The 21,770-nt window shown below is 37.2% G+C and overlaps 1 protein-coding gene across 4 annotated transcripts in view; it reads left to right on the forward strand.

Moving 5' to 3' along the window:
• The window catches only part of LOC134082629 (NACHT, LRR and PYD domains-containing protein 3-like), a 123,695-nt gene that overhangs the window by 18,541 nt on the left and 83,384 nt on the right, over positions 1-21,770 (forward strand). For 3 of the 4 annotated variants that reach the window (XM_062538486.1, XM_062538499.1, XM_062538507.1), the window contains one exon: positions 2,203-2,316. The exons of the other annotated variant lie outside the window; for it this stretch is intronic. In XM_062538486.1, the coding sequence (XP_062394470.1) occupies positions 2,203-2,316 (114 nt within the window). The remainder of the gene's footprint in view (positions 1-2,202; positions 2,317-21,770) is intronic. 4 annotated transcript variants of the gene reach the window in all.

The raw sequence follows: 21,770 nt of genomic DNA on the forward strand, positions 1-21,770 counted from the left end.
TTGTATGGCCCTGGGTACAAATGACTTTCTCAGTCTGTCTGTTGTGCATGTCAAGGAGCGTAGTCTCCAGCTGATCAAGCTCTTCTGCTGTATGATAGTGCTGTAGAGTGGATGACAGTCATTGTCCAGGATGCTGTGTAGCTTGTTCAGGGTCCTTTTGTCTGATACTGAAGTGATGCACTCCAGATCAGCTCCCACAACAGAGCCAGCCTTCCTTACCAGCCTGTCTAGTCGCCCAGCATCCCTCAATGTCTGCTTGCTGCAGACATTGAAGGAGCGCAGCCTCCTCAGGAAGTACAGCCTGCTCTGCCCTTTCTTGTATATTGCTTCAGTGTTGACTGACCAGTCCAGTTTATCGTCCAGATGTACGCCCAGGTACTTGTATGTGTTCACCACCTCCACATTGACCTCCTCAATGGTGACTGGCAGCAGAGCAGGCTTAGACCTCCTGAAATCTACCACCATCTCCTTGGTCTTGGTCGTGTTGAGTTGTAGGTGGTTGAGTCTGCACCATTGCACAAAGTCCTCCACCAGGCTCCTGTATTCCTCCTCCTGCCCATCCCTGATACATCCCACAATTGCAGTATCGTCTGAAAACTTCTGCATGTGGCATGACTCCGTGTTGTAGCAGAAGTCAGACGTGTAAAGGGTGAACAGGACTGGAGAGAGCACCGTTCCCTGTGGAGCACCTGTGCTGCTGATTACAGTGTTGGAGAGGCCTGTTTATTTATTATGGCCTGTCCAGTTTCACTCAACATATTGTTGTCAGGATTCCAGCATGAATGCCAATAGCAAAAATAAACACACACATGTTGAACTGTGTCAACACTCTTCTAATTTTAGGCTGCAGCAATTTAAAAAAAAAAGAATCACATTAACCGACCAAAATTAGAGCCCCTCTTGCTACTCTGAAATCATGGGTGTGAAGGTATTTTGCCGTCCATTCACGTCAATTAGCCTTACACTAACTTAGCTTACTCAACTTTTCACGTGATCTAGTTGCGGTCCAAAATTACTTTAAGGCTTGAAATGCACATTGATAAATACATGTTCCATGGATGCTAACCTTGGGTCTCTTTGGAGTGTGCTCAAACAATCGAATTATCGTTCTGTGTTGTTTCATTTCACTATGTTCCAGTAGGCATCTGCGTTGCCCTGAAGAAGACCACTCTGGGTTGAAACATATGGCTTGTGCGATTTTTCAATTAATATGACTTAAGCCATACCTGATAAAGGCTTTTTAATTCTATCTATTTTTTTCGTTTGACTAAGTGCCATGGACCTGCTTTGTTTGTATCATTATATTTTTACCCATCCAAAGTTCATGAACCGTTGGTTCAAGCACCGTTCACAAACTTTATCTCAATCTGAGCACTGGGATGACCCTCTGCAGTTTATGTTCATGTCTATATTTAATGTTGGTTTTGTTTACAACCTCACGGTTGGAATGGGTTAAAAATTAAAAAGGCTTTCAAAATAAAAGCCTCCCGAAACAGAACAGGAAAAGGCGTGACTTTAGAATTAAAAAATAAATCTAATTGACTCGAGGATTTGTAAAATAGTGACACCCTAGCACACACACACACAGGCTGTTTTAAATGCAGACAGTTTGGAAAATGCCTATTATTGGTCGATAAACTGGTCGGGCTCTACCAAGTAGTCCCCCATGTCTTGACTATAGGAAACTTTCAGCATGGAAAACTCCTGTTTTTAGTCGTGAAGAGTCGATGAGGGATGGCATGAAGACGTTTTAAGATGGTTGTCTTATTAAAAGTTTGTGTGTGTGTGTGTGTCATTTATTTTTTCAAAATGGCCCTCTGGCTTCTCAAATAATGCACTGGTCAGCAGGTGGTAGAACACGTGCCCTCGTCATAAAAAAGTAGCAGTCTAGAAAAGTCAGTGTAACTGAACGGTTTTTGATTTATTGTGTCATTGTGTTACCAGATCAGAAACACACAGACCTCCATCTCCAGTGCCCAGCTGTGTGTCCATGAAGAGTGATGTCTCCCTCTGTGTCTGTGTCTGTGTGTGTCTGTGTCTGTGTATCTTTGCCCCTCTGGCACCTTTCAAAGACTGTAGCAGTCTATAAAAGTCAGTGTAACTGAACGGTTGTTGTTTTATTGTGTCAACTGTAGCAGTCTATAAAAGCAGCGTAAGTGAATCTAACGGTTGTGTTGATTTATTCTGTCTTTGTGTTACCAGATCAGAGACACACAGACCTCGATCTCCAGTGCCCAGCTGTGTGTCTATGAAGAGTGATGTGTCCCTCCCTCAACCTCCAAACTTCAGCAGTGAACCACCACACTCTGAATCCCAGTGAGTGTGTGTGTGTGTGTGTGTGTGCGTGTGTGTGTGTGTGTGTGTGCGTGTGTGTGTATGTGTGTGTATGTATTAGGAGGTTATGTTTTCATTGGGGTTTGTTTGTTTCAATTGTTTGTTCGTTCGCAAGATAACTCAAAAAGTTATGGATGGATTTCGATGAAATTTTCAGTGAAGGTTTGATATTCATGTTATTCGATATTTACATGGAGTAACACAAACACTGTTTTGATGCTTCAAGAATAACATTCCACATAAACAAATTTTCATCCAATCCAATCCACTTTATTTATATAGCACAATTTAAGCAAACACAAGGTTTCCAAAGTGCTTGATAATTCAATTATGAATTGATTCATAATCAATGTTAGTGCCTAATCATTACAGCCATACATGTATTTCTAGTTTTCATGACAAAGTTGGCGCACTGAAAGAAGCAGAGAGGTGTTGTAGCTTGGTTTGGTGGTCACGGTATGGCTGGAGCAGGGGAGCTCACTGGTGCTAGAGGGGGAGAGAGGATTGCGTCACGTACTGGTTATGACGTACACATGGATATCTTCTCTGGTTTTGAAATGTTAAGCCCTGAAACCTCACAGACTTACCTGACATCTGTTGATGAGGGACAACATCTGTGACCTATTGTCAAATGTACAACACTATAAAATGTGTTGCAAACATGTTTCTGTTTCTGTTTTATTACAGTGCATGAAAATGCACTGTACTGTTATTCCTAGACTTCTTATTCCTCTTATTATTATTCCGCTTACCACTTTTTCTGCAAGCAATTTCTCTTCAACCGTTTAACTTAGAAACTTCATTCAAACTCTGTAACGTAGGTCATCTAATGGATCGGGTTGGTATGACTTTTCAACTTTGTAACTTTTATACTTTTTGAACTATTAAATAAAAACTATTAAAATTTCGCCATAGACTTAATATTGTGATCATGACATCATAGAATCTTTATGCAAATGTGAACCACTCAGAGCAAATCAGAAGCCTGCGTTGTACACAGAGGTGGCAGTAACAAAAAAATCAGAAAACAATGGCGGCGGCCCTGGGGGTCGTAACTGGAAATATTAAATGTGAATTAAGGTTTCTTGACCACTTTTAATGGTTTATTTTTGATACGGTTTATTGTTTATATGCGACATAAATGTGACACATAGATCATTGTAGGTTAACGTAAGCTCTCTAACTTCTGTTTCTTCTCCATATGTTCTGTGTTGTGTGCCCTGTCCTGTCCTGTCTTGAATGTTATTATTTCACTACCTATGTTTTAGCAAATGTTCTTTGTATTACTTTGTATTATTTTGTGTCCTTTTTTAGTCTTTCACTGTACAGCACTTTGGTCAGCTTATGCTGTGTGTAAATGTGCTTTATAAATAAATTTTACTTACTTACTTACTAACGGTAGAGTTAGCTTGTTAGCTTGTTGACCCATTATAACCTATTGAAAACACATAGCAACTAAATCACTAGCACACTGAAATTAACTACTATCGTGTTTCTGTACAACATGACTTGTTGTCAACATAAAAACATTAAAACGGATTGTTGTGTGTATGCCACCTGAACGTACTTGGGCTAGATACACCACTGGATATAATCTGAAGCACTAGACTGCAGGGCTGCCAAGTTTCAGAAAGTGGCAAGCGTGAGATTTTTTTCAAGTGTTAACTGACCAAGAGAAGAGGAAAATAAATGTTACACAGCTCTGCAACAAATATAGGACAATGATAGACTTATAGCAGCCTTACAACAGTAGGCTACATGTTAACTTGGAAACTCAAACAGCGAATCAACAGTGATCAAAATCTAGCAAGCAGGAGAACGTTTTAAATGTGGGGCTCCGCGCTCAATGCCAAGACCCGCCTTACGTTGCTTCTGATTGGTTTATATTGCGTTTTGCCTTCCGTGGTTGGATAGGTTTAGGCACTAAGGACTGATGGATTTGTTATTTTGGTCAGTCAATCAGAGTTGCTCGAACTACAGCAAGGCAAGACAAGGACCAAAGTTTATTATCCTGAAAATAATGATTAATACTGAAAGGGGAAAAATCTTGCCTCTGGCTGCAGTGTAGCTGCAGTATAATAAGTAGATGCAACATATGGGTGCTGAAACATTCACAAGAATCCATAGAAGATTGAATCTTCATGTTGTTTTATCCAATATTAGTTATGCACATGTATTTTTTACATTACAACATTGCATTACGCTTTTTAACTTACAACATAGTAAAAAAAAAACATTTTCAAGCTTTTAAGAGCAATTCCAGCAACAATTTACAACAATAAACAAAACCTCGATAACTGCGTCAATAAGTGTAGTAAGTACATCAATGAGTGCAACTGTTCGTAGAATCAGCAAAACTAGTAAGTAGTGCTATGAGAGGAGATGTTCTTTCCACAACTGTTTCAAAATAAAAGTCCTCACTGCAATAATACACTATTAAATCATTTAACCATTGAAACTACTCAACTATTTAACTGTTCAACCATTCCAACTGTCAGTTATCATCAACTATGCCTCCAGTCAACTACATGAGACCTCCATGTACCTAGCAACCAACATAGCAACCATCAAAATTAAGCGTTTATGAACGTTTCCATAGCAACCAACATGATTTTATTACAGTAACTTCTTTATTCCTGATAGTGGCAGCCATGGATACCCTATCAACAAATGTTTCATAATAAAAGTCCTCAGTAGCAAGTTAGCTAGTTAGCATAGTTAGCATTGTTAACATAACTGCTAAAAATGATTAGCTAAGTTAGCTAATCAACCTGGTTAGCATCGTTAACATAGTTAGCATTGTTAACATTGTTAGCATTTTTAGCATAACTAAAAGTTAGCTAATCAACGTGGTTAGCATTGTTAGCATAGTTAACATTTAAGAATACCTGTTAGAAATCATTAGTTAAGTTAGAACAGGAATGTTTAAGCTTTAAAATGTCTACCTTAACACTATGAACTCTCTTTAAACTATGCAACCACCATGTTTACCCTAGCTACACCTTAGTAACCATATCTACATTATATATCTATAGTTTTTTTTGCATTTTCATGCACTGGTAATTCCTTGGAATTGCATTTCTAGTTATTAATCCAACTTCCTCTAACGCTCGCAATTCAGCTTGAACCGTTTAACGTAGAAACTTGATTCAAACGTTGCTACGTAGGTCTTACTAAGGAGACCTGTGCAATATATTTTTCAACTTTGTAACTTTTATACTTTTTAAACTGTAAATTAAAAACTATTAAACATTTCCCCATAGACTTAACATTGCTCATTATGACATCACGGCAGCAATTAGAATGTTACGCCAGGTGGCCAGTCCAGGTGCAGCAGCTCTCTCTCTCTCTCTCTCTCTCAGGCTCTTGAGACTACATTTTCTGTTCCCCTGTATCAACTGTATCAACATAAGTCTTCCTAATTCCATCCAACTTTCTATCCATTCATCTTCTTCAAACCATTCACTCATCCACCCATTCTAAACAGTCTGCCTATCAACATCAACTAGAAATGCAATTCCAAGGAATTACCAGTGCATGAAAATGCAAAAATAGATAGATAATGTAGATATGGTTACTAAGGTGTAGCTAGGGTAAACATGGTAGTTGCATAGTTTACAGAGAGTTGATAGTGTGAAGGTAGACAGTTTAAAGCTGAAACATTCCAGTTCTAATTTAACTAATGATTTCTATTCATGTTAAAATGTTAACTATGGTAACAATGATAACCAGGTTGATTGGTTAACTTAGCTACTGATTTCATGCAGTTATGGTAAAAATGTTAACTATGCTAACTATGCTCACAGTGCTAACCAGGTTGATTCGCTAACTTAGCTAATGATTTCTAGCAGTTGTCTAAAAATTGCTAACTATGCTAGCAATGCTAACTATGGTAACAATGCTAACTTAAACTAACAATGCTAACCAGGTTGATTAGCTAACTTAACTGATGATTTCTAGCAATAATGTTAAAAATGCTAACTATGCTAACAATGCTAAAATTGCTAACAATGCTAACCAGGTTGATTAGCTAACTTAGTTGATGTTTTTTGCAGTTATGCTAAAAATGCTAACTATGCTCACAATGCTAACTATGCTAACCATGCTAACTAGCTAACTTGCTAGTGAGAACTTTTATTTTGAAACATTTGTTGCTAGGGTATCCATGGTGGCCACTATTAGGAAACAAGAAGTTACTGCAGCATAATCATGTTGGTTGCTATGGAAACGGTCATAAACGCTTAAGTTTAATGGTTGGTATGTTGGTTGCTAGGTACATGGAGGTTTCGTGTAGTTGACTGGAGGCATAGTTGATAACTGACAGTTGGAATGGTTGAAAAGTTAAATAGTTGAGTAGTTACAATGGTTAAATGATTTAATAGTGTATTATTGCAGTGAGGGCCTTTATTTTGAAACAGTTGTGGACAGAGGAAGTAGTGAAACAGGATCTGTAGTCTTAATGAGATTGTATGCTTAAAGCCTGAGACAGAAGGTGCCTCTCATATAGCGTTTACGCGTCCTCTCTCGCTCCTCGATCCTCACTGATCTACATAAAGAATAATGGAGCGGCAACAATGGGATAGTCTAGCCCTTCTTCTATCTTTCTTTATGTAGATCATTGAGGAGCGAGGAGCGAGGGAGGACATATAAACGCTGCTTGAGAGGCACCCACAGTAAATACTTTGAAAGTTGTATGTAGATAGTCTAATTAATGTTGATAGACAGAATGTTTAATGGATGTTGATAGGCAGATTGTTTAATAGATATTGATTGACAGTTTAATGGGTGGATGAGTGAATGGTCTGAAGAAGATGAATGGATGGATAGAAGGTTGGATGGAATGTGCCTTATATTCTTGTTGAGAGACACTGATACAGCTCTCTGAGAGTAGTTGATACAGGTGTAATCAATTTAACAGGCTAGTCTTAAGAGAGTCAGAGTGTGCTTAAAGCCTGAGACAGAGTAAAGCCTACCTTACACTGACAAGATTTGGGAAAGATTCTTGAAAGATTGTAGTCTTTGAACTAATGCCTATCATTCAAGCTTTACTCAAAAGACTGCAATCTTTCAATAATCTTTCCCAAATCTTGTCAGTGTAAGGTAGGCTTAAATCCTTTAAAAGTTGAATGTAGATAGTCTAATTAATGTTGATAGACAGAGAGTTTAATGGATGTTGATAGGCAGATTTAAATCATTTAAAAGTTGAATGTAGATACTCTAATTAATGTTGATAGACAGAGAGTTTAATGGATGTTGAAAGACAGATTGTTTAATAGATGTTGATAGACAGTTTAATGGGTGGATGAGTGAATGGTCTGAAAAAGATGAATGGATAGAATGTTGGATGGAATGTGCCTTATATTCTTGTAGAATGGAGAGACACAGCTCTCTACTGAGAGTAGTGGATACAGATACAGGTGTAATCAATTTAACTGGCTAGTCTTCAGAGAGCCAGCCTGAGACAGAGTAGATTGTTTAAAAGTTGAATGTAGAGCGTCTAATTGATGTTGATAGGCAGACTGTTTAGAATGGGTGGATGAGTGAATGGTTTGAAGAAGATGAATGGATATAAAGTTGGATGGAATTAGGAGGACTTTTTTTGATACTGTTGTGCGCAGAGGATACAGGGGAACAGATTATGTAGTCTTCAGAGAGATTGTATCCTTAAAGCCTGAGAGAAACTGACAGTTGGTGCCCAGGTGGCCGGCCACCTGGCCTAAGATTCTAATTGCTGCCGTGATGTCATAATGAGCAATGTTAAGTCTATGGGGGAAATTGTAATAGTTTTTAACTAATAGTTTAAAAAGTATAAAAGTTACAAAGTTGAAAAATACAAAGCCCACATCGCGTAAGTAAGACCTACGCGACAAAATTTGAATGGAGTTTCTACGTTAAGCGGTTGAAGCTGAATTGACTGCGTTAGAAGAAGAAGAACTACTAGAAATGCAATTCCAAGGAATTACCAGTGCATGAAAATGCAAAAATAGATAAATAATGTAGATATGGTTACTAAGGTGTAGCTAGGGTAAACATGGTGGTTGCATAGTTTACAGAGAGTTGATAGTGTGAAGGTAGACAGTTTAAAGATGAAACATTCCAGTTCTAACTTAACTAATGATTTCTATTCATGTTAAAATGTTAACTATGGTAACAATGATAACCAGGTTGATTGGTTAACTTAGCTTTCATGCAGTAATGGTAAAAATGTTAACTATGCTAACTATGTTCACAGTGTTAACCAGGTTGATTAGCTAACTTAGCTAATGATTTCTAGCAGTTATGCTAAAAATGCTAACTATGCTAGCAATGCTAACTATGGTAACAATGCTAACTTAAACTAACACTGCTAACCAGGTTGATTAGCTAACTTAACTGATGATTTCTAGCAATAATGCTAAAAATGCTAACTATGCTAACGATGCTAAAATTGCTCACAATGCTAACCAGGTTGATTAGCTAACTTAGTTAGATGTTTTTTTTTGCAGTAATGCTAAAAATGCTAACTATGTTAACAATGTTAACTATGTTAACCATGCTAACCATGCTAACTAGCTAACTTGCTAGTGAGGACTTTTATTTTGAAACATTTATTGCTAGGGTATCCATGGTGGCCACTATCAGGAAACAAGAAGTTACTGCAGTATAATCATGTTGGTTGCTATGGAAACGGTCATAAACGCTTAATTTTAATGGTTGCTATGTTTGTTGCTAGGTACATGGAGGTTTCGTGTAGTTGACTGGAGGCATAGTTGATAACTGACAGTTGGAATGGTTGAACAGTTAAATAGTTGAGTAGTTACAATGGTTAAATGATTTAATAGTGTATTATAGCAGTGAGGACCTTTATTTTGAAACAGTTGTGGACAGAGGAAGTAGTGAAACAGGATCTGTAGTCTTAATGAGATTGTATGCTTAAAGCCTGAGACAGATGGTGCCTCTCATATAGCGTTTACGCGTCCTCTCTCGCTCCTCACTGATCTACATAAAGAATGATGGAGCGGCAACAATGGGATAGTCTAGCCCTTCTTCTATCTTTCTTTATGTAGATCATTGAGGATCGAGGAGCGAGGGAGGACATATAAACGCTGCTTGAGAGGGACCCACAGTAAATACTTTAAAAGTTGTATGTAGATAGTCTAATTAATGTTGATAGACAGACTGTTTAATGGATGTTGATAGGCAGATTGTTTAATAGATATTGATTGACAGTTTAATGGTGGATGAGTGAATGGTCTGAAGAAGATGAATGGATAGAAGGTTGGATGGAATGTGCCTTATATTCTTGTTAAGAGAGACAGTAGCGTTTACATGCACCCTTTCTAATCCGATTCAGGCCCAATCGGAATGAAATTCCTTCATGTAAACAAAACAATCGGAATGAAAATCGCCGATCGGATTGAAATTTGGATCGGATTGAAAGAGGTGGAACGGACACGTCCGGTAGTAAAATAGTTGTCATGTATACACTGGATCGGATCGTTCTCTGCTACTCTTCCCCTCTGCGCATGTTCAGAAAAGGAGGCGCAATATTTCTCTTATCAAAAAAGCCACCACGGTGTAGGCAGAGAGGGTTAAAGCTAGTAATGAAAGATCTTTGGTTAGGTGTAAACATAAGCACTGGGCGTGAGGTTGAACCATATTTTCTTTTAGGTCTATGGGTTGAACAGTGACGGATAACATGGCATCGGAAGAATAGGCTATTTAGTTTCGTGACACTTTCAAAACAACCACAGAATCTGACAGCATCTTTGAAGTTTAGGAAGTAGCCTACTAGGCTGCAGGCAGTTGGATAGGCTACGCTAACTGGCAGCTGCGTAGGCTTTGGTAAAAGCAACGACTGAAATGCAGTGATGAAGTCTCGTTTTCTGAAAGCCAAATATTAACAGGTAGGCTATGTTTCGGAGACTACAGTGGAGACAGATATTTTGCGATGTCTGAAAGAACAGTGTGGAAGCTAGACGGCAAGGACCTGATTGAATGCATTTCCGTACAAGTTTGAATTTGTGTTGCTGGGACTTGTTAAACAACATCTGAGGTGCAAAACAACTAGCGAACAGTCAGACGTTTTGGTGGTTTGCTACCCCGTCAGATTACAGGATAATCAGCTATATTTTTGGCTTTGGAATACTTCTGTATGACCGTGCATGAAGTTAGCATTTGCTGACCGACTTGCTGTGCAGTGTGAAATCGGCCAGTGAGTGTGTTAGGAGGACGCAATTTTAGTTTATATTTTCGTCGTTTTAGTCATTCTAATTATAAGGAAAAGAAACGAAACTCTAGGCCTATGATGTTGCTTTTGAACAGAAGAAAGCAGAGGCAGAGGATTGGAAGTAGGGAATATCTCACGCCTCAAACGTCATAGGCTATAAGCTCTCACGTCCATCTCGGGGAGCAAAACTGCAAGCAGGCTTTATGTGCTTGAAGCTGCATGTAAACGCGCGCATCCAAAATACTCCTTGCCATGTAAACTTCCACCGATCCAATTGACCGATCCGATTGGTCATTCCGATGGTTGCATGTAAACGTAGCTACTGATACAGCTCTCTGAGAGTAGTTGATACAGGTGTAATCAATTTAACTGGCTAGTCTTAAGAGAGCCAGCGTGTATATGATTAAAGCCTGAGACAGAGTAAATAATTTAAAAGTTGAATGTAGATAGTCTAATTAATGTTGATAGACAGAGAGTTTAATGGATGTTGATAGACAGTTTAATGGGTGGATGAGTGAATGGTCTGAAGAAGATGAATGGATAGAAAGTTGAATGGAATGTGCCTTATATTCTTGTAGAATGGAGAGACACAGCTCTCTACTGAGAGTAGTGGATACAGATACAGGTGTAATCAATTTAACTGGCTAGTCTTAAGAGAGCCTGAGACAGAGTAGATTGTTTAAAAGTTGAATGTAGATCGTCTAATTGATGTTGATAGGCAGACTGTTTAGAATGGGTGGATGAGTGAATGGTTTGAAGAAGATGAATGGATAGAAAGTTGGATGGAATTAGGAAGACTTATGTTGATACAGTTGATACAGGGGAACAGAAAATGTAGTCTCAAGAGAGCCAGTGTATGTGAGGGAGAGAGAGAGCTGCTGCACCTGGACTGGCCACCTGGCGTAAGATTCTAATTGCTGCCGTGATGTCATAATGAGCAATGTTAAGTCTATGGGGAAATAGCTCAATGTTAAATCTATGGGGAAATCGTTTTTTAATTCATAGTTTAAAAAGTATAAAAGTTACAAAGTTGAAAAATACAAAGCCCACATCGCGTAAGTAAGACCTACGCGACAAAATTTGAATGGAGTTTCTACGTTAAGCGGTTGAAGCTGAATTGCGTGCGTTAGAAGAAGAACTAGAAATGCAATTCCAAGGAATTACCAGTGCATGAAAATGCAAAAATAGATAGATAATGTAGATATGGTTACTAAGGTGTAGCTAGGGTAAACATGGTGGTTGCATAGTTTACGGAGAGTTGATAGTGTGAAGGTAGACAGTTTAAAGATGAAACATTCCAGTTCTAACTTAACTAATGATTTCTATTCATGTTAAAATGTTGATTAGCTAACTTAGCTATTGATTTCTAGCAGTTAAGCTAAAGATGCTAAGTATGCTAGCAATGCTAACTTTACTAACAATACTAACCAGGTTGATTAGCTAACTTAACCGATGATGTCTAGCAGTAATGCTAAAAATGCTAAAAATGCTAAATATGCTAACAATGCTAACCAGGTTGATTAGCTAACTTAGTTGATGATTTTTTGCAGTTATGCTAAAAATGCTAACAATGCTAACCATGCTAACTAGCTAACTTGCTAGTGAGGACTTTTATTTTGAAACATTTGTTGCTAGGGTATCCATGGTGGCCACTATCAGGAAACAAGAAGTTACTGCAGTATAATCATGTTGGTTGCTATGGAAACGGTCATAAACACTTCATTTTAATGGTTGCGATGTTGGTTGCTAGGTACATGGAGGTTTCATGTAGTTGACTGGAGGCATAGTGGATGATAACTGACAGTTGGAATGGTTGAACAGTTAAATAGTTGAGTAGTTTCAATGGTTAAATGATTTAATAGTGTATTATTGCAGTGAGGACTTTTATTTTGAAACAGTTGTGGACAGAGGAAACAGTTAACAGGATATGTAGTCTTCTGAGAGACTGTATGCTTAAAGCCAGAGAAACTGACAGTTGGTGCCCAGGTGGCCGGCCACCTGGCGTAAGATTCTAATTGCTGCCGTGATGTCATAATGAGCAATGTTAAGTCTATGGGGAAATAGCTCAATGTTAAATCTATGGGGAAATCGTTTTTTAATTCATAGTTTAAAAAGTATAAAAGTTACAAAGTTGAAAAATACAAAGCCCACATCGCGTAAGTAAGACCTACGCGACAAAATTTGAATGGTGTTTCTACGTTAAGCGGTTGAAGCTGAATTGCGTGCGTTAGAAGAAGAACTAGAAATGCAATTCCAAGGAATTACCAGTGCATGAAAATGCAAAAATAGATAGATAATGTAGATATGGTCACTAAGGTGTAGCTTGGGTAAACATGGTGGTTGCATAGTTTACAGAGAGTTGATAGTGTGAAGGTAGACAGTTTACAGAAGGTAGACAACTTAACTAATGATTTCTATTCATGTTAAAATGTTGATTAGCTAACTTAGCTAATGATTTCTAGCAGTTATGCTAAAAATGCTAATTATGCTAGCAATGCTAACTTTACTAACAATGCTAACCAGGTTGATTAGCTAACTTAACCGATGATTTCTAACAGTAATGCTAAAAATGCTAACTATGCTAACAATACTAAATTTGCTAACAATGCTAACCAGGTTGATTAGCTAACTTAGTTGATGGTTTTTTGCAGTTATGCTAAAAATGTTAACTATGCTAACAATGCTAACCATGCTAACTAGCTAACTTGCTAGTGAGAACTTTTATTTTGAAACATTTGTTGCTAGGGTATCTACGGTGGCCACTATCAGGAAACAAGAAGTTACTGCAGTATAATCATGTTGGTTGCTATGGAAACGGTCATAAACACTTAATTTTAATGGTTGCTATGTTGGTTGCTAGGTACATGGAGGTTTCATGTAGTTGACTGGAGGCATAGTGGATGATAACTGACAGTTGTAATGGTTGAACAGTTCAATAGTTGAGTAGTTTCAATGGTTAAATGATTTAATAGTGTATTATTGCAGTGAGGACTTTTATTTTGAAACAGTTGTGGACAGAGGAAACAGTTTAACAGGACATGTGTAGTCTTTAACAATGTTAACCAGGTTGATTAGCTAACTCAGTTGATGATTTTTTGCAGTTATGCTAAAAATGCTAACAATGCTAATCATGCTAACCATGCTAACTAGCTAACTTGCTAGTGAGGACTTTTATTTTGAAACATTTGTTGCTAGGGTATCCATGGTGGCCACTATCAGGAAACAAGAAGTTACTGCAGTATAATCATGTTGGTTGCTATGGAAACGGTCATAAATGCTTAATTTTAATGGTTGCTATGTTGGTTGCTAGGTACATGGAGGTCTCATGTAGATGACTGGAGGCATAGTTGATGATAACTGACAGTGGAAATGGTTGAACAGTTAAATAGTTGAGTAGTTTCAATGGTTAAATGATTTAATAGTGTGTTATTGCAGTGAGGACTTTTATTTTGAAACAGTTGTGGACAGAGGAAACAGTTTAACAGGATGTAGTCTTCAAAGAGATTGTATGCTTAAAGCCTGAGAAAATGACAGTTGGTGCCCAGGTGGCCGGCCACCTGGCGTAAGATTCTAATTGCTGCCGTGATGTCATAATGAGCAATGTTAAGTCTATGGGGGAAATGGTAATAGTTTTTAACTAATAGTTTAAAAAGTATAAAAGTTACAAAGTTGAAAAATACAAAGCACATATGGCATAAGCTAGACCTACACAAAAAAGTTTGAATGAAGTTTCTACGTTAAACGGTTGAAGCTGAATTGTATGGAAGCCCGTTTCCGCCACTTGGTGGAAAAAAACTGGCAGATACTAAGTCATAATTATGAGATGCAAAGTCGTAATTATGAGATAGAAAGTCATAATTATGAGATAAAAAGTCATAATTATGAGATGCAAAGTCATAATTATGAGATAAAAAGTCGAAATTATGAGATAAAAAGTCGAAATTATGAGATAGAAAGTCATAATTATGAGATAAAAAGTCATAATTATGAGATAGGAAAGTCGAAATTATGAGATAAAAAGTAGAAATTATGAGATAGAAAGTCATAATTATGAGATAAAAAGTCATAATTATGAGATAAAAAGTCATAATTATGAGATAGGAAAGTCGAAATTATGAGATAGAAAGTCATAATTATGAGATAAAAAGTCATAATTATGAGATAAAAAGTCGAAATTATGAGATACTTTCTCATAATTATGAGATGGTAAGTCATAATTATGAGATTATAATAAAGTCGTAATTAAGATTATAAAGTCAAAATTTTTACTTTATTGGTTGGTAGCCTGCCTTGACCTCGCATCACTTCCTTCCCGTTCAAAACTGTTGCCGGCAGTGTTGCGCACGTTCACACTCTTCAGTAGCCGGCCTACCTAAATCTAACAAGTTAGGATTATTAAAACAATATTTGAGATGGGAAAGTGGTGCTAAATTTCCACAAACTTTATTCAGTGAACGGGTAAAGCCGTCCGTTTGTAAGCAAAATCAAGAAATACGATCTTTTAGTTCTGTTTACCGTTACCTAGCAACCCCAACAACAAGTGAGTGAATAATTAGTATTCTAGAATTTCATCACAGCAGGGCGTAGTGCAGGGGGTTAATGATCGGTCTACCATGCCTGAGATGTGGGGTTCGAATCCCAGTCGATCTACTGTCTTTTGCATATCAAAGTACGATCGATTACTTCTTTTTTCTTAAATGACGTTACCTCGCGGCAAATAAGAGTTTGTGCTTTTTGAACCTGTCAAATATATATATTTATTATAGGTTCAAAAAGCCGCGAAGTAACGTCATCTAAGAAAAAAGAAGTAATCGATCGTACTTTGATATGCAAAAAACGGTAGGTCTACTGGGATTCGAACCCCACATCTCAGGCATGGTAGACCACTCATTAACCCCCTGCACTACGCCCTGCTGTGGTGGAATTCTAGAATACTAATTATTCACTCACTTGTTGTTGGGGTTGCTAGGTAACGGTAAACAGAACTAAAAGATCGTATTTCTTGATTTTGCTTACAAACGGACGGCTTTACCCGTTCACTGAATAAAGGTTATGGAAATTTAGCACCACTTTCCCATCTCAAATATTGTTTTAATAATCCTAACTTGTTAGATTTAGGTAGGCCGGCTACTGAAGAGTGTGAACGTGCGCAACACTGCCGGCAACAGTTTTGAACGGGAAGGAAGTGATGCGAGGTCAAGGCAGGCTACCAACCAATAAAGTCAAAATTTTGACTTTATAATCTTAATTACGACTTTATTATAATCTCATAATTATGACTTACCATCTCATAATTATGAGAAAGTATCTCATAATTTCGACTGTTTTATCTCATAATTATGACTTTTTATCTCATAATTATGACTTTCTATCTCATAATTTCGACTTTCCTATCTCATAATTATGACTTTTTATCTCATAATTATGACTTTTATCTCATAATTATGACTTTCTATCTCATAATTTCTACTTTTTATCTCATAATTTCGACTTTTTATCTCATAATTATGACTTTGCATCTCATAATTATGACTTTTTATCTCATAATTATGACTTTCTATCTCATAATTACGACTTTGCATCTCATAATTATGACTTAGTATCTGCCAGTTTTTTTCCACCAAGTGGCGGAAACGGGCTTCCATAGAATTGCGAGCGTTAGAAGAAGAAGTTTAATAACTAGAAATGCAATTCCAAGGAATTACCATTGCATGAAAATGCAAAAATAGATAGATAATGTAGATATGGTTACTAAGGTGTAGCTAGGGTAAACATGGTGGTTGCATAGTTTACAGAGAGTTGATAGTGTGAAGGTAGACAGTTTAAAGATGAAACGTTCCAGTTCTAACTTAACTAATGATTTCTATTCATGTTAAAATGTTGATTAGCTAACTTAGCTAATGATTTCTAGCAGTTACGTTAAAAATGCTTACTATGCTAGCAATGCTAACAATGCTAACCAGGTTGATTAGCTAACTTAACCGATGATTTCTAGCAGTAATGCTAAAAATGCTAACTATGCTAACAATGCTAAATTTGCTAACAATGCTAAATTTGCTAACAATGCTAACCAGGTTAATTAGCTAACTTAGTTGATGATTTTTTGCAGTTATGCTAAAAATGCTAACTATGCTAACAATGCTAACTATGCTAACCATGGTAACTAGCTAACTTGCTAGTGAGGACTTTTATTTTGAAACATTTGTTGCTAGGGTATCCATGGTGGCCACTATCAGGAAACAAGAAGTTACTGCAGTATAATCATGTTGGTTGCTATGGAAACGGTCATAAACACTTTTTAATGGTTGCTATGTTGGTTGCTAGGTACATGGAGGTTTCATGTAGTTGACTGGAGGCATAGTGGATGATAACTGACAGTTGGAATGGTTGAACAGTTCAATAGTTGAGTAGTTTCAATGGTTAAATGATTTAATAGTGTATTATTGCAGTGAGGACCTTTATTTTGAAACAGTTGTGGACAGAGGAAGTAGTGAAACAGGATCTGTAGTCTTAATGAGATTGTATGCTTAAAGCCTGAGACAGAAGGTGCTTCTCATAGCGTTTACGCGTCCTCTCTCGCTCCTCACTGATCTACATAAAGAATGATGGAGCGGCAACAATGGGATAGTCTAGCCCTTCTTCTATCTTTCTTTATGTAGATCATTGAGGATCGAGGATCGAGGGAGGACATATAAACGCTGCTTGAGAGGGACCCACAGTAAATACTTTAAAAGTTGTATGTAGATAGTCTAATTGATGTTGATAGATAGAATGTTTAATGGATGTTGATAGGCAGATTGTTTAATAGATATTGATTGACAGTTTAATGGGTGGATGAGTGAATGGTCTGAAGAAGATGAATGGATAGAAGGTTGGATGGAATGTGCCTTATATTCTTGTTAAGAGAGACACTGATACAGCTCTCTGAGAGTAGTTGACACAGGTGTAATCAATTTAACTGGCTAGTTTTAAGAGAGCCAGAGTATCTTAAAGCCTGAGACAGAGTAAATAATTTAAAAGTTGAATGTAGATAGTCTAATTAATGTTGATAGACAGAGAGTTTAATGGATGTTAGACAGATTGTTTAATAGATGTTGATAGACAGTTTAATGGGTGGATGAGTGAATGGTCTGAAGAAGATGAATGGATAGAATGTTGGATGGAATGTGCCTTATATTCTTGTAGAATGGAGAGACACAGCTCTCTACTGAGAGTAGTGGATACAGATACAGGTGTAATCAATTTAACTGGCTAGTCTTAAGAGAGCCAGCCTGAGACAGAGTAGATTGTTTAAAAGTTCAATGTAGAGCGTCTAATTGATGTTGTTGATAGGCAGACTGTTTAGAATGGGTGGTTGAGTGAATGGTTTGAAGAAGATGAATGGATATAAAGTTGGATGGAATTAGGAGGACTTATTTTGATACTGTTGTGCGCAGAGGATACAGGGGAACAGAATATGTAGTCTTCAGAGAGGAGCCTGAGAGAAACTGACAGTTGGTGCCCAGGTGGCTGACCAGCTGGGGTAACATTCTAATTGCTGCCGTGATGTCATAATGAGCAATGTTAAGTCTATGGGGGAAATGGTGATAGTTTTTAACTAATAGTTTAAAAAGTATAAAAGTTACAAAGTTGAAAAATATAAAGCACATATGGCATAAGCAAGACCTACGCAACAAAGTTTGAATGAAGTTTCTACGTTAAACGGTTGAAGCTGAATTGCGAGCGTTAGAAGAAGAAGTTTAATAACTAGAAATGCAATTCCAAGGAATTACCAGTGCATGAAAATGCAAAAATAGATAGATAATGTGGATATGGTTACTAAGGTGTAGCTAGGGTAAACATGGTGGTTGCATAGTTTACAGAGAGTTGATAGTGTGAAGGTAGACAGTTTAAAGATGAAACATTCCAGCTCTAACTTAACTAATGATTTCTATTCATGTTAAAATGTTGATTAGCTAACTTAGGTAATGATTTCTAGCAGTTACGCTAAAAATGCTAATTATGCTAGCAATGATAACTTTACTAACAATGCTAACCATGTTGATTAGCTAACTTAACCGATGATTTCTAGCAGTAATGCTAAAAATGCTAACAATGCTAAATTTGCTAATAATGCTAACCAGGTTGATTAGCTAGCTTAGTTGATGATTTTTTGCAGTTATGTTAAAAATGCTAACTATGCTAACCATGCTAACTAGCTAACTTGCTAGTGAGGACTTTTATTTTGAAACATTTGTTGCTAGGGTATCCATGGTGGCCACTATCAAGAAACAAGAAGTTACTGCAGTATAATCATGTAGGTTGCTATGGAAACGGTCATAAACACTTAATTTTAATGGTTGCTATGTTGGTTGCTAGGTACATGGAGGTTTCATGTAGTTGACTGGAGGCATAGTGGATGATAACTGACAGTTGGAATGGTTGAACAGTTCAATAGTTGAGTAGTTTCAATGGTTAAATGATTTAATAGTGTATTATTGCAGTGAGGACTTTTATTTTGAAACAGTTGTGGACAGAGGAAACAGTTAACAGGATATGTAGTCTTCTGAGAGACTGTATGCTTAAAGCCAGAGAAACTGACAGTTGGTGCCCAGGTGGCCGGCCACCTGGCGTAATATTCTAATTGCTGCCGTGATGTCATAATGAGCAATGTTAAGTCTATGGGGGAAATTGTAATAGTTTTTAACTAATAGTTTAAAAAGTATAAAAGTTACAAAGTTGAAAAATACAAAGCCCACATCGCGTAAGTAAGACCTACGCGACAAAATTTTAATGGAGTTTCTACGTTAAGCGGTTGAAGCTGAATAGCGTGCGTTAGAAGAAGAATAATAACTAGAAATGCAATTCCAAGGAATTACCAGTGCATGAAAATGCAAAAATAGATAGATAATGTAAATATGGTTACTAAGGTGTAGCTAGGGTAAACATGGTGGTTGCATAGTTTACAGAGAGTTGATAGTGTGAAGGTAGACAGTTTAAAGATGAAACATTCCAGTCCTAACTTAAGTAATGATTTCTATTCATGTTAAAATGTTGATTAGCTAACTTAGCTAATGATTTCTAGCAGTTATGTTGACAATGTTAATTATGCTAGCAATGCTAACTTTACTAACAATGCTAACCAGGTTGATTAGCTAACTTAACCGATGATTTCTAGCAGTAATGCTTAAAATGCTAACTATGCTAACAATGCTAAATTTGCTAACAATGCTAACCAGGTTGATTAGCTAACTTAGTTGATAATTTTTTGCAGTTATGTTAAAAATGCTAACAATGCTAACCATGCTAACTAGCTAACTTGCTAGTGAGGACTTTTATTTTGAAACATTTGTTGCTAGGGTATCCATGGTGGCCACTATCAGGAAACAAGAAGTTACTGCAGTATAATCATGTTGGTTGCTATGGAAACGGTCATAAACACTTAATTTTAATGGTTGCTATGTTGGTTGCTAGGTACATGGAGGTTTCATGTAGTTGACTGGAGGCATAGTGGATGATAACTGACAGTTGGAATTGTTGAACAGTTCAATAGTTGAGTAGTTTCAGTGGTTAAATGATTTAATAGTGTATTATTGCAGTGAGGACCTTTATTTTGAAACAGTTGTGGACAGAGGAAGTAGTGAAACAGGATCTGTAGTCTTAATGAGATTGTATGCTTAAAGCCTGAGACAGAAGGTGCCTCTCATATATAGCGTTTACGCGTCCTCTCTCGCTCCTCACTGATCTACATAAAGAATGATGGAGCGGCAACAATGGGATAGTCTAGCCCTTCTTCTATCTTTCTTTATGTAGATTATTGAGGATCGAGGAGCGAGGGAGGACATATAAACGCTGCTTGAGAGGGACCCACAGTAAATACTTTAAAAGTTGTATATAGTCTAATTAATGTTGATAGACAGAATGTTTAATGGATGTTGATAGGCAGATTGTTTAATAGATATTGATTGACAGTTTAATGGGTGGATGAGTGAATGGTCTGAAGAAGATGAATGGATAGAAGGTTAGATGGAATGTGCCTTATATTCTTGTTAAGAGAGACACTGATACAGCTCTCTGAGAGTAGTTGACACAGGTGTAATCAATTTAACTGGCTAGTCTTAAGAGAGCCAGAGTGTACTCTTAAAGCCTGAGACAGAGTAAATAATTTAAAAGTTGAATGTAGATAGTCTAATTAATGTTGATAGACAGAGAGTTTAATGGATGTTGATAGACAGATTGTTTAATAGATGTTGATAGACAGTTTAATGGGTGGATGAGTGAATGGTCTGAAGAAGATGAATGGATAGAATGTTGGATGGAATGTGCCTTATATTCTTGTAGAATGGAGAGACACAGCTCTCTACTGAGAGTAGTGGATACAGATACAGGTGTAATCAATTTAACTTGCTAGTCTTAAGAGAGCCAGCCTGAGACAGAGTAGATTGTTTAAAAGTTGAATGTAGAGCGTCTAATTGATGTTGATAGGCAGACTGTTTAGAATGGGTGGATGAGTGAATGGTTTGAAGAAGATGAATGGATATAAAGTTGGATGGAATTAGGAGGACTTATTTTGATACTGTTGTGCGCAGAGGATACAGGGGAACAGAATATGTAGTCTTCAGAGAGATTGTATGCACTTGTATGAGATTGTATGCTCTAGCCTGAGAGAAACTGACAGTTGGTGCCCAGGTGGCCGGCCACCTGGCGTAAGATTCTAATTGCTGCCGTGATGTCATAATGAGCAATGTTAAGTCTATGGGGGAAATTGTAATAGTTTTTAACTAATAGTTTAAAAAGTATAAAAGTTACAAAGTTGAAAAATACAAAGCCCACATCGCGTAAGTAAGACCTACGCGACAAAATTTGAATGGAGTTTCTACGTTAAGCGGTTGAAGCTGAATAGCGTGCGTTAGAAGAAGAACTAGAAATGCAATTCCAAGGAATTACCAGTGCATGAAAATGCAAAAATAGATAGATAATGTAGATATGGTTACTAAGGTGTAGCTAGGGTAAACATGGTGGTTGCATAGTTTACAGAGAGTTGATAGTGTGAAGGTAGACAGTTTAAAGATGAAACATTCCAGTTCTAACTTAACTAATGATTTCTAGCAGTTACGTTAAAAATGTTAATTATGCTAGCAATGCTAACTTTACTAACAATGCTAACCAGGTTGATTAGCTAACTTAACCGATGATTTCTAGCAGTAATGCTAAAAATGCTAACTATGCTAACAATGCTAAATTTGCT

The sequence above is a fragment of the Sardina pilchardus genome, chromosome 1 (genome assembly GCF_963854185.1).
Source record: "Sardina pilchardus chromosome 1, fSarPil1.1, whole genome shotgun sequence".
Lineage (NCBI taxonomy): Eukaryota > Metazoa > Chordata > Actinopteri > Clupeiformes > Clupeidae > Sardina > Sardina pilchardus.